The sequence below is a fragment of the Marmota marmota genome, unplaced genomic scaffold, assembly GCF_001458135.2.
Source record: "Marmota marmota marmota unplaced genomic scaffold, marMar, whole genome shotgun sequence".
Taxonomy (NCBI): domain Eukaryota; kingdom Metazoa; phylum Chordata; class Mammalia; order Rodentia; family Sciuridae; genus Marmota; species Marmota marmota.
In genome coordinates, this window is record NW_026000026.1 from 23,128,971 (window position 1) to 23,142,786 (window position 13,816).

A 13,816-nucleotide genomic window follows, 5' to 3' on the forward strand; every position below is an offset into this window, starting at 1 on the left:
GAGGGGGAAGGGGATTAGCAAGGATGGTGGAATGTGATGGTCATCATTATATGGTATTTCTCATATGCCCCTATTGTTTTGATTTCCCCATTTAGCCTTTCTAAAGTAGCTCTACTTTTGTCTGTCATTTTCTGTTGTCCTATTTTATTTAGCTTTTACTGCTTCCTGAAAAAATACTCAACTGTTTGTATTATCTCTCTTGCCAGCCAAACTCCACAGAGACAAGGAAGTGAGTCTTCCTTGAGATTCAGGAAAAGTCTGGAGAGTGTGAACCAGGGACAGTTTGTCCCCTGCCTCTCTGACTGGAACATGAACTGGCTTCATAACGTCATTGTAGCCACTTTTTAGTCCCCATTTAAAAGTGAAAAATAGGGGCTGGGGATGTGGCTCAAGTGGTAGCACGCTCGTCTGGCATGCGTGCGGCCCGGGTTCGATCCTCAGCACCACATACCAACAAAGATGTTGTGTCTGCCAATAACTAAAATAAATAAATAAATAAATAAATAAATATGTAAAAAAAAAAAGGTGAAAAATAAAAGAGATAAAATAAGCTAGAAGTAGGGGCTGGAGATAAGGCTCAGTGGTAGAGCACTTGCCTAGCATGCATGAGGCTCTGGGTTCCATTTCTAGGACTTAAAAAAAGGGGAGGGGGTGGAGGGTAAGGGAGGGTAGGTAATTCAAGTAGCTACAGAAAAATCTCAAGGACCCAACAGTAAACAAACACTGCAGTAGGCCAGGCAGCACCTTTTCTCTAACTTAGAAGAATAGAACATGTCCCTTGTTTTTCACTAGGGACTCTCAAGAAGTATATATACAATCACTGAACTTTTTAGCATCCCTTTGACTGCAACTTCCAGATGGGTCATCTGGTCAGTTGGCTCTCATTATGTCAGGATTAAACAATTTTTACCACACCAGGGCAAAGGAGACCTGTCTTAGGAAGTATTGGGTATTCTCTTCTTTAAAGTGCAGCAAATAGCATGACTAGCCTTTGAGAGTAATAGTTTTCCAAGAAACATTGTTGGGGTTTTCCTAAGAGAACATGGCACATTCTTGGTTTCCCTGGCTCACTTATAACAGAGTTTACTTCAGTATATACAATGTTGTTTTGTTGTTGTTGTTGTTTAGTTTTCTTCATAATAAGGTAGCCACAAGTCATTGAAAACAGTGAAATATTGCCTTCCTCTTTATTTAATCAAAAAGAAAAGTTTTCTGATTTTTGAAATATTAACTTTAAGTCTGAACTCAGGAATAAAGAAACTATCTCCTTCTTTCTTAATTCTGTTGCATAGTCATGGAAATTGTAAACAATTATCCCATATTGCATCTCCGTAGTTTAAAAAACTCACAAAAAGTATGTTAAGCCAGGCGTGGTGGCTCACACCTGTAATCCCAGCAACTTGGGAGGAGGCTGAAGCAGGAGCATTGCAAGTTCAAAGCCAGCCTCAGCAATTTAGTGAGGCAAGCACTCTACCAACTGAACTGCATCCCCAGCCCAGCCTCAGCAATTTACTGAGGCCCTAAGCAACTCAGAGAGACTCTGTCTCAAAATAAAATACAAAAAAAGGCTGGGGATATGGCTCAGTGGTTAAGCACCCCTGGGTTCCACCCCGGTACCAAAAAAAAAAAAGTATATCAAACAGCTCATTTATGTTGGTCAGTGTATATATGGATGATGGGTATTTTTCTAAGTAAGGTTTTGAGTATCTTAATACCAATAAGATAATAATATTTTTCTGAAACTATGCATTTTTTTTCTTTTTTTTCCTTTAAGGTGGTCAAGGAGCTGGTCCTCAAAACCAGATGCAGGTGTCTCACGGGCCACCAAATATGATGCAGCCCAGCCTCATGGGAATTCATGGCAACATGAACAACCAGCAGGCTGGTAGTTCTGGGGTTCCACAGGTGAACCTGGGCAACATGCAAGGCCAGCCCCAACAGGGCCCACCTTCTCAGCTGATGGGCATGCACCAGCAGATTGTGCCCTCCCAGGGCCAGATGGTCCAGCAACAAGGAACTCTGAACCCTCAGAACCCTATGATCCTTTCAAGGGCCCAGCTTATGCCACAGGGCCAGATGATGGTGAACCCTCAGAACCAAAATCTTGGGCCTTCACCTCAAAGGATGACCCCACCCAAGCAGATGCTGTCCCAGCAGGGCCCACAAATGATGGCACCACATAACCAGATGATGGGGCCTCAGGGACAAGTTTTGCTCCAACAGAACCCAATGATAGAACAGATCATGACCAATCAGATGCAGGGGAATAAGCAGCAGTTTAACACGCAGAACCAATCCAGTGTCATGCCGGGACCAGCACAGATAATGAGGGGACCAACTCCGAACATGCAAGGAAACATGGTACAGTTTACGGGACAGATGTCAGGACAGATGCTGCCCCAACAAGGGCCTGTGAACAACAGTCCATCTCAGGTTATGGGGATTCAGGGACAGGTCCTAAGGCCACCAGGGCCCAACCCACACATGGCCCAGCAGCATGGTGATCCTGCAACTACAGCAAATAATGATGTCAGCTTGTCTCAGATGATGCCTGATGTTAGCATGCAACAAACCAACATGGTCCCCCCCCACGTGCAGGCCATGCAGGGAAACAGTGCCTCGGGAAACCACTTCTCAGGCCATGGGATGCCTTTCAATGCACCTTTCAGTGGAGCACCCAATGGAAATCAGATATCCTGTGGTCAGAATCCAGGCTTTCCTGTCAATAAGGATGTAACGCTAACAAGCCCATTGTTGGTCAACTTATTGCAGAGTGACATCTCTGCAGGTCATTTTGGGGTAAACAATAAGCAAAATAATACCAACGCAAATAAACCTAAGAAGAAGAAACCCCCTCGGAAGAAGAAAAATAGTCAGCAAGATCTAAAGTAGGTTGTGATAATTTTGCCTCAAATTTTATTTGTTTGTTTTTATGTGGACACTTTCATTGGTGAAAATTTTTTAGAATATATAAAATTAGAATAGTATGAGATCTTTCTGCTTCAACAGTTATCGTAGCCTATCTTGCCTTCATCTGTATTTTCTTTCATTATTCTCTTGATTCTTTTGAAGCAATTATACTCTATTTTAATGCCTACCTCTCAAAAATAAGGAAAGTTTTCCTTTTTTGGGTGGTACTGAGAGGATTGAACCCTGAGCCTCACACATGCTAGGTAAGTGCTCTACCTCTGAGCTACGCTCCCATCCCTTTTTATTTTGAGACAGGGTCTTACTAAGTTGTTGAGGCTGACCTGGAACTTGTGATATTCCTGCCTCAGGCCTCCAAGTAGCTGGGATTGAAGGCATGTGCCACTATGTCCCTAGCAGGACAGTTATTTTATATGACTACACAATAATACCATAGTACATCTAGAAAGCTAATACATCCTTAATAGTCTCACATATCCAAACTGTGCTCACATATCTCTGATTATCTCAGGTTTTTTTTCTTACAGTTCACTTGTTTAAGGGTTCAAATGATGTTGATATGTTGCAGTAGGCTGATATGTGTCTTAATTCTGCCCTTTCCCAGGGGGTTGTCGTACCCAGAACCTGAAAAGTAATTGGTGCTACCATACTTCAGCTCCACAAACCGCTGGCTTTAGGCTTATGGATGTTGGGGAGCCAGGGAGGCCAAATATGTTCTGGGAATAAAAACTGCTTATGGAGACTCCCTTCTGTCTCAAAAATAAAAATGTTCTTCTAGCTGGGCATGTTGGCGCCCCCTGTAATCCCAGCAGCTCTGGAGGCTGAGGCAGAGGATCAAAGATTCGATGCCAGGTTGGGGTTGTGGCTCAGTGGTAGAGTGCTCACTTGACATATCTGAGGCCTTGGGTTCGATTCTCAGCACTGCATATAAATAAGTAAAATAAGGTTTATTGACAACTAAAAAAAATATTTAAAAAAGGAAAAAAAAATTTAAAAAGTTTGATGCCAACTTAGCAATTTAGCAAGGCTTTAAGCAACTTAGCAAGACCCTGTCTCAAAATAAAAAATAAGGACTGGGATGTGACTCAGTGGTAAAGCACCCCCGGGTTCATTCCCTGGTACCAAAAAAATAATGTTCTTTTGCACTGATACCTTTTCTTTAAAGGCCCTATCATCCCTAGAAGCTTAAACCCCATGCTAAGATGATTATAACTTTTAATTAGTTACCCTTTCAGTAAACTTTCTCCAGGTGAGCTCTTTTGCAAAATCACAGTAGAAAGGGCAACTAAAAATTTATACTTCATTTCCTGAAGCTAAGTATTAATTTAAATAATGTTTCTGATTTTGATTAAAAAAAAGTTTTAGAATAAATATTAATTAAGCTAGATTTTCAGCCTTTAGTTATAAAACTGGAATTTAGAGACATTTACTAATAGGGAATAGTAACCAATGAATGTAAAACAGATTAATTGAAATAAACTGGTAGAACTATAGAAAAAAATAAGGTTTATTTAAATATTCAAACCAAAAGTAGCTACCTTTACCCCAGCCTTCCCACAACATTCTTCATAGTCTAATTATATCATACTGTTTCTTGAATTTTATATATTAAAAGCCAATCACTGTATATTAACAGTATGTTTTCCTGAATTCAAACTTAAAGCCTTTAATTATCTGATTTTTCTAGTAGCTCCTCCTCAGTTAAATTCTTTTCTCATATTTTTATTGGTGATTTATAGTGACATATGATGATGGGATTCATTGTTAAATGTTTGTATATATACAATATAACAATATACTTTGGCCAGTATCATTCCCCATTATTTTCCCTTTCCATCTCTTCCCTCTCCCCTCCCTTTCCTCTACTCTGCTGATCTCTCTTTGATTTTCATGAGATCTCCTACCTTTCTTTTCCTTTTTCCTCTGTAACTTCAACAAAGGAGCAAAAAACATCCAAACCTTGACTTTCTGAGTTTGACTTGTTTTATTCAACATAATGTTCTCAAGTTCCATTCATTTTCCTTCACATAATATAAATTTATTCTTTTTGGTTGAATAAAACTCTGTTGTCTATATATACAACATTTGCTTTATCAATTCATCTATTGATGGACACGTAGGCCGATTTCATAGTTTGGCTGTTATGAGTTGTGCTGCTATAAACATGAGTATGCATGTATCACTATAGTATGCTGAATTTAATTCTTTAGGATAAATACTGAGGAGTTGTATTACTGAGTCATATGGTGATTCCATGCCTCTTCTTTTGGGGGAATTCCATACTGATTTCCATAGTGATTGTACTAATTTACAATCCCACCAACAATGTTAAACTGTTCCTTTTTCTCTATATCTTCTCCAGAATTTATTATTGTTTGTATTCTTGGTTACCACCATTCTCTTCAGTTAAATTCATCTATTAGCCTTTTGGAATAACATTTTTATGGGGATGATTGTTTTATTTCTCCCAGTAGGCTAGTTAGTTTGCATTTTTACTGTCCTCAACAGCCCTGAAGAAGATGGCTTACTTTTTGGTTCTATACTTTATGAAAAGGACCTTATACAGCATGAGGGCTCCTAGCTAGGAAGATCACCCGCTTACCATGGAACCTTTTCCTATCTCTTGTACCTCTCTGGAACTTTGTTTTTTCATCTGTAACATAAGGGAACTGAAGAAAATATCTGAGTTTGTTTGTTTTAGTTATAGAATTCTTTGAAAGTAAAGGATATCATAGAATCCTTGCTCATAACTTTAAGTGAAAGAAAAGTCATATAAGGAACAAACTGATCTAGGGATCTGGATGTGCTAAAAATCTGCTTCAGGTTCTAAATTTTCATATGCTGGTGCTTTTAAGATAGATTTATGGTGGCTTATTAAACTATCCAGAGTATGAGACAAAATACTATCTAAAAGTGGGTGACCACAATCAAGACATAAATAAAACTGAATTGAATAAAACTCTGTTGTCTATATATACAACTTAATGAGACCCTGTTTCTAAACTAAAAGTAGGAAAGAAAGGTACAGCTGGGAGTCAGATTATAAACCAAATGAGGGATGTGGGCACTCTGATTCCTTGGAAATGTGGGTATTAGTAACTAAGTTTCTTCACATTTTTCCTCACCCCACTAAAAATGCTAAGGTTTGTAAAAATGAATATATCTTAAAGCCAGTGTTTATCTATAGCAAAATTCAGTTAACTTTCTTGTAGTCTCTACCTTTCTTTGTTCCCCAAATACCATTTCCATCAGCTAACTTAGAAGTTGTTGCAAGGTGTTATGAATTACTGGAGCTAGATTCTTCAGCTACACTGAAGATACTGTGGTTTCACATGAACAGTGACTAATAATATTTATAGTCCCAAACCAAGTCCAGGCCTTCTGAGAATGGGTGATTGCATGAAAAAGCACTTTGAGTAAATACGGTGCTATTAGAGTAAGTGGATTTTAACATTTAATGAATTTGCCAGGTTATTTTTATGCCAGTATTGACTATTTTATCCAGACTAGAGAGTTGTAAATAACAGTAAGAATGATAATGTAAATAGATTGTAGTTCTTTAGTAATAGGGGACAGGTTGAGGTAGTTTCATGTATTTTCTAGATATCTTACTCTCAAATGTCTTACTTATTTTTTAGCACCCCAGATGCTCGTCCAGCTGGTCTGGAGGAGGCCGATCAGCAATCATTGCCTGGAGAACAAGGAATTAACTTGGACAGCACGGGCCCTAAACTGCCAGAATTTTCAAATCGGCCACCAGGTAATAAAATGTTAGCTAAGGGTTATATACTTGTCATCATATATGCAAAATTACAAGGCTTCCTTTTCTTCAAGGAAACAGTGTTCCCGAGCACGGTGGTGCACTCCTGTAATCCCAGCAGCTGGGGAGGCTGAGGGAGGAGGATCACAAGTTCAAAGCCGGCCTCAGCAACTTAGTGAGGCCCTTAAACAACTTAGTGAGACCCTGTTTCTAAATAAAATATAAAAAAGGGCTGGGGATGTGGCTCAGTGGTCAAGTGCCCCTGGGTTCAATCCCTGGTACCAAAAAAAAAAAAAAAAAAAAAGTATTTTGTCTACTAACTAGTCTGCTTTAGCATTTTAATGTGTCTAGTATTTGGAAGCTTTGCCTTGATGTTAAGTAAATATTTCAAATATAACTTCTGAAGGCACAAACACATACATTCTACTCCAATCGTCTTTATTACTTAAAGTCTTTATAAAAATTAGAACTGAGATGTGAAATGCCTCTTTATTCTTATCAGTGTAAGGTTCTAGTTGGCATCAGAATCAAATAAGATTAAATGGAGAGATATTTTTACCTGATCTTGCTTGCCTGCTTTTCCTGCAGCCTTTCTTCCTGGAGCTTTTTCAAAGCAGGGAATTAAAAGAAAGTGATGTTTTTTAATAGAAGTTTTATTTTGAATCTTTAAAACATCAAAAATATATAAAGAATAAGAAAAAACATACCCATGTGCCTAACACCAGCTTAATGATTTATAACAAATAGTATGATATTGTTGAAATTCCTTACTCTGATTATAAAATATTGTCCTTTAAATGTTGATAAATTATGCTGAAATGAAAAAAGCTTCTAGAATTCATTCATTCATTCCAACCCAGGTATTATAGAACCAAGGCCAGCTGCCACAGTATCTCTATACCTTGTTACTCCTGGTCTGAACAGTGATTTGTAGCTTTATTCCCCTATGACACAATTGAAGATACACAAGCCCTTCATACTCAGGGTTCTGTCTACTGTGTATTATAAAGAGCTGTTTTGTTTCTTCCTCATTAGTAACTCTACCTCCTTTTTGACATATAAGTGGAAGTAATGTTGAGGGTTTGGGGTGTGATTCAGTGCAGGCTTGCCTAGAATGCACGAGACCCTGGGATCTAACTCCAACACATAAACAACAATAATAACAAAAATACCTAAAAAAAAAAGTGGTATTATTTTAGAGATAAACTAAGTAAATGTATTATGATGTCAATACTTTGTGTTATTTATTTCAAATTGCTGGGGAATACACAGTTCTCAGCAGCACAGTTAAGGAGGAGGATTGCCAGTCTTTGGCAAATATGTCCGGAAGGCATGGTGAGCCTAAAGTACCCTCTTCCCCCAAGCACATCTGAACTCTTGTATGCATTCCAAGGATCTTCACACACATCATTTTCTTTTTTCTGCAAAAGGGGCCTGCAGGCTGAATTTGGCCTATAATGGGTTTGAATTGTCATGCTGTGTCTTAAGCAAAAACCTGAATTTAAATGCTGTTAAGAAAGCGTATCTGCTCTGCAGTTTGGCAGTGTCCACAGGACTCCTGCTGTCTTATATTAGCCTACTTCTTTTCTTTACCACATGCCTGGCCCCTTAAAGACAGATGAGTTTGCATCCTTGACTAATAAATTTGTTTTTTGATTGTGTATGGGCACTGTGTGTGTCATGGCTTTCCCTCTCCACCATTCTAGCACATCAACCCCAATCTGTTTTCCTAGTAGTGCACTTTGGACTGCTGCCTCCAGTTTCTGGACCCTTTATAGCAGCCATGTCTTTGGCTGTTACTTTAAAGAGGCCACTCTATGCTGCCCTCTTTGGTATTTGCTGTGCTGTCTGGTAAGCTGATTTTAAAGATGAAAGGCATCTGTGTAATAAAACTGACACGAATGGACTTTTGAAGAAATTATAATTTTCTTAATGTGAGAACCCCAGACTAGATGTAAAAAATAAAATCCCATTGTAAAAACCTGTAAAAATCTCATATGCTTTCGGCTTTATAAGGTCAAGAAGTTAGTTGGGCCTAAAACCAAAAGAATTTTTATGAAAATCTTCAAAACTGGATTCTGCACATTGCACCCATTGGTACTATGGAAATCTTTGACAAGAAGAAATTAATTAGCTCCTGAGTATGAAATCTGACCCACAGTATTTGGTACTGTTCTGTGAAAATTTTGAGCCAGCATTTCTTCCAACTGCCAGAGCCAACCATTCACATTATTGTACCCTGTTAAACCTTCCACATATATTTTTCATGCAACAGTCGAATGATCCAGTTTGTGGAACTGTATCCCAGCCATATGCCTACTTTTTCCCACTGAATGACCTTACTTTTGGTTTAATTTGATTATCTTTCTATCCTCTTTGCTGATTTTTAAGGTTTTTATTCTAAAATACCAGATTTTCAAAAGATGTAATCATTTGAAATGTTGTCTTCTTCAAGTCTGGAAGGCATTGTTCCTCAGAGTTCTTATTCCAAAATTATTTTTATTTCTGAGAGTTCTGCTTCTGGCTTATTTATTCTCCAGTTGTGGATTCATAGAAAACATTTCTCCAAATAGAGGTTTACATGTAAGAAAGTAAATGGAAATTAATATGCAAAAAACTTCGGTGCCCTCATTTTATTTACAACGTATATCAGCCCTTATTGTTCTTATTGATGCTGATGTGCACCAAGGGGCAGTTCAGTTCAACCCGTTTTCCTCAAAGAATGAGCCTGAAGGATGCAGCATAGTGTACGGAGCCAATGGACTAGAATAATTTTAAATCCTTCTTTCTTAAGGAACGAATCCTAGAATTTTACATTTTACTTCTATTGAAAGAATAAAAAGGCTATCTTCAATGCTGTTGTTTTCAACAAATTCAAAGCTTAAAAAAAGCAATTCTGGGGTGGGGCTGGGGTTGTAGCTCAGTCGTAGAACACTTGCCTCCCACTTGCGGGTCCCTGGGTTCGATCCTCAGCACCACATAAAAACCTCATATGAAATAGAGATATTATGTCCAACTACAACTTAAAAAAAATTTAAAAAACAAACAAACAATTCTCTGCTAACAGAAAAAGGGAACCCTAAAGGCTTTACATCATTCACGTAAACAGTGAAATTCTGATTATGTCTACATGAGACCCGAAAGCTGGTGGCCAGCCACTTGCTGTTGATGTAGTTTTCTTCTTTCATATTTGGACCATCTGCCATAGTAGTATGGAGTACTCTCAGTCTTAGTACACTAATGCCTCATTCAGACCCTGCACACTGAGGAGCTCCACATTCCTAATGCTTTGCTTTTTGCTTCCTTAAGCAGTGTGCCTCTTTACTCATGTCAAATAATGAGGGGCTGTCCCCTGCCCCAGGAGCAGGGATGCCTGAGCTGTTTGTGCACATTCTGCCTGCCACCTAGATGAGTATTGCTTGGCTATACTCTAAAGGTGCAAAGTTCTCTTGCTGAAAGTCTAACTTCCCTGATTTTGGGGGCTTGTTTTAGGTTATCCTACTCAACCAGTTGAACAGAGGCCACTGCAGCAGATGCCTCCTCAACTCATGCAGCATGTGGCACCCCCACCACAGCCACCACAACAGCAGCCACAGCCACAAATGCCTCAGCAGCAACAGCAGCCTCCACCTCCTAGTCAGCCACAGTCTCAGCAGCAACAGCAACAGCAGCAACAACAACAAATGATGATGATGCTCATGATGCAGCAAGATCCCAAATCCGTTAGACTTCCAGTCTCCCAAAATGTCCATCCCCCAAGGGGACCTCTGAACCCAGACTCTCAGAGAATGCCCATGCAGCAGAGTGGCAATGTACCTGTCATGGTCAGTTTGCAAGGACCTGCCTCTGTGCCACCATCACCTGATAAACAAAGAATGCCAATGCCTGTAAATACTCCTTTGGGAAGTAATTCGAGGAAAATGGTATACCAGGAGAACCCACAGAATCCTTCTAGCTCACCTCTGGGAGAGATGTCTTCACTTCCTGAAGCAAGTGGCAGTGAAGTTCCATCGGTCTCAGGAGGCCCGAATAACATGCCTTCGCACTTAGTAGTTTCCCAGAACCAGTTACTGATGACAGGGCCCAAACCTGGACCATCACCCCTTTCAGCAACTCAAGGTGCAACTCCCCAGCAACCCCCTGTAAATTCCCTTCCCAGCTCCCATGGCCACCACTTTCCAAATGTGGCTGCTCCAACCCAGACATCTAGGCCTAAAACACCAAACAGAGCCAGCCCCAGACCCTATTATCCTCAGACACCCAACAACCGCCCTCCTAGCACAGAACCTTCAGAAATCAGTCTGTCACCAGAAAGACTCAATGCCTCCATAGCAGGACTCTTTCCTCCACAGATTAATATTCCTTTACCTCCTAGGCCAAATTTAAATAGGGGCTTTGATCAACAGGGCCTAAATCCAACAACTCTGAAGGCCATTGGGCAAGCACCTTCAAATCTTACCATGAATAATCCTTCCAATTTTGCAGGCCCACAAACTCACAAATTAGATTCTGTGGTGGTGAATTCTGGAAAGCAGTCTAATTCTGGAGCAACAAAACGAGCTAGTCCAAGCAACAGTCGCAGGTCTAGTCCTGGGTCCAGTAGGAAAACTACCCCAAGTCCTGGGAGGCAAAATTCAAAAGCCCCTAAACTTACTCTGGCATCTCAAACAAATGCAGCCCTGTTGCAAAATGTGGAGTTACCAAGAAATGTGTTGGTCAGTCCCACTCCTCTGGCCAATCCCCCTGTACCTGGGAGCTTTCCTAACAACAGTGGGCTGAATCCTCAGAATCCCACCGTGCCTGTGGCTGCAGTGGGGGCTGTTCTCGAGGATAACAAGGAGAGCTTGAATATGCCTCAGGACAGTGATTGCCAGAATTCCCAGGGTAGGAAGGAACAGGTAAATGTTGAGCTAAAAGTAGTCCCTGCCCAAGAAGTTAAAATGGTTGTCCCTGAAGATCAATCCAAAAAGGATGGGCAGCCTTCGGATCCTAACAAACTTTCCAGTGTTGAAGAGAACAAAACTTTGGTGTCTCCTGCCATGAGGGAAGCACCAACATCGTTAAGTCAACTTCTTGACAACTCTGGAGCTCCTAATGTGACCATTAAACCCCCTGGGCTTACAGATCTGGAAGTAACACCTCCATTAGTTTCAGGGGAGGACCTCAAAAAAGCACCTGTCATTCCCACACTGCAGGATCCGTCTTCTAAAGAGCCCTCTAATTCCCTAAACTTACCTCACAGTAATGAGCCGTGTTCAACCCTTGTGCATCCAGAAATGAGTGAGGTCAGTTCCAATGTTGCACCAAGCATCCCTCCAGTAATGTCAAGACCTGTCAGTTCTTCCTCCATTTCCACTCCCTTGCCCCCAAATCAAATAACTGTTTTTGTCACTTCCAATCCCATAACCACTTCAGCTAACACATCAGCAGCCCTGCCAACTCATTTGCAGTCTGCATTGATGTCAACAGTTGTCACGATGCCCAATGTGGGTAGCAAGGTTATGGTTTCTGAGGGACAGTCAGCTGCTCAGTCTAATGCCCGGCCTCAATTCATTACACCTGTCTTTATCAATTCATCCTCAATAATTCAGGTTATGAAAGGATCACAGCCAAGCACAATTCCTGCGGCCCCACTGACAACCAACTCTGGCCTGATGCCTCCCTCTGTTGCAGTTGTTGGTCCTTTACACATACCTCAGAACATAAAATTTTCTTCAGCTCCTGTACCACCTAATGTCCCCTCCAGTAGTCCTGCTTCCAACATACAGGCAAGTCGACCCTTGGTTCTTAACTCACGAGCCACTCCTGTTCAGCTTCCTTCACCTCCTTGTACATCTTCTCCAGTTGTCCCTCCTCATGTCCCTATCCAGCAAGTGAAAGAATTGAATCCAGATGAGGCCAGTCCTCAGGTGAGCACCTCAGCAGATCAGAGCACTCTCCCCTCGTCACAGTCAACCACAATGGTTTCTCCCCTTCTGACCAATAGTCCAGGCTCCTCTGTCAACCGACGAAGCCCGGTCTCATCTAGTAAGGGCAAAGGAAAAGTGGACAAAATTGGCCAGATTTTGTTGACCAAGGCATGTAAGAAAGTTACAGGCTCTCTTGAAAAAGGGGAAGAGCAATATGGTGCAGATGGAGAGACTGAAGGCCAAGGGCTGGAGACCACAGCTCCTGGACTTGTGGGAACAGAGCAGTTATCCACAGAGCTGGACAGTAAAACTCCAACACCCCCAGCACCTACTCTGCTAAAAATGACCTCTAGTCCAGTGGGCCTGGGCTCTGCCTCAGCAGGACCCAGCTTGCCTGGCGGTGCTCTCCCCACCAGTATACGCTCAATAGTACCCACTCTGGTATCCTCTGAGCTCATCTCCACGACGCCGACCACAAAAAGCAATCATGGTGGCATAGCATCGGAGCCACTTGTGGGTGGCCTAGTGGAGGAGAAGGTGGGATCCCATCCAGAGCTTCTACCCAGCATAGGTATGTACTTGGCCTTGGCATCACTCATAATGTCAGAGTTTTTTGATGACCTATCCCATAAGAGGAAAAGCATGATTCCTTTTCTACTTGGAGGAAGAATGGGCTAAATGCCAATAGTGATAATTTTATTTATTGAAAATACACTGGAAAATATGCTTTTAAATCACATGTTATGTTTACGCTCATGGATATGGTTCTCAGCTCCTAAAACAACACATTTTGTTATATATATATATAAAAAGTTTCTCAGTTTACAAGGGAGTGTTTCTATATACATTATCACATCATTTTCATATCAACCATGTTAGGTTGTCTTACCCAATTGTATGGATGAGAAGATTGAAGCTCTAAGAAGATTAATATTTGTTCTGTCTATACTGTGAGTCTCCAGCCTGGCAGTTTCTCTTAAACATAAATGACAGCTTCTGCAGGTTCCCCTTACCATGAGGAAGACTTGCTCGCAGCTTTATCAGAGCAGGTTCTATAGCCCTGTTCTCATTGTACTCCACCTCAGGGAATATTCTCTTTCTGTCTGGGCTACCCCCAGAGAAGAGCTTTTGAGAAAATTGGGCTCCATGTTAACAGATGTGGAAGGATCAAAGTGGCAAATTGTCAGATAGGTTTGGGTTGATAACATAGCACCAGCAT

The 13,816-nt window shown here is 40.9% G+C and overlaps 1 protein-coding gene across 11 annotated transcripts in view; it reads left to right on the top strand.

Moving 5' to 3' along the window:
• Positions 1 to 13,816, top strand: part of Ncoa6 (nuclear receptor coactivator 6) — a 73,477-nt gene that overhangs the window by 41,871 nt on the left and 17,790 nt on the right. For 10 of the 11 annotated variants that reach the window (XM_048811086.1, XM_048811088.1, XM_048811092.1 and 7 more), the window contains 3 exons: positions 1,775 to 2,888; positions 6,567 to 6,688; positions 10,181 to 13,168. In XM_048811086.1, coding sequence (XP_048667043.1) covers positions 1,775 to 2,888; positions 6,567 to 6,688; positions 10,181 to 13,168 — 4,224 coding nt within the window. The remainder of the gene's footprint in view (positions 1 to 1,774; positions 2,889 to 6,566; positions 6,689 to 10,180; positions 13,169 to 13,816) is intronic. The other variant, XM_015481486.2, reaches the window with a different exon arrangement.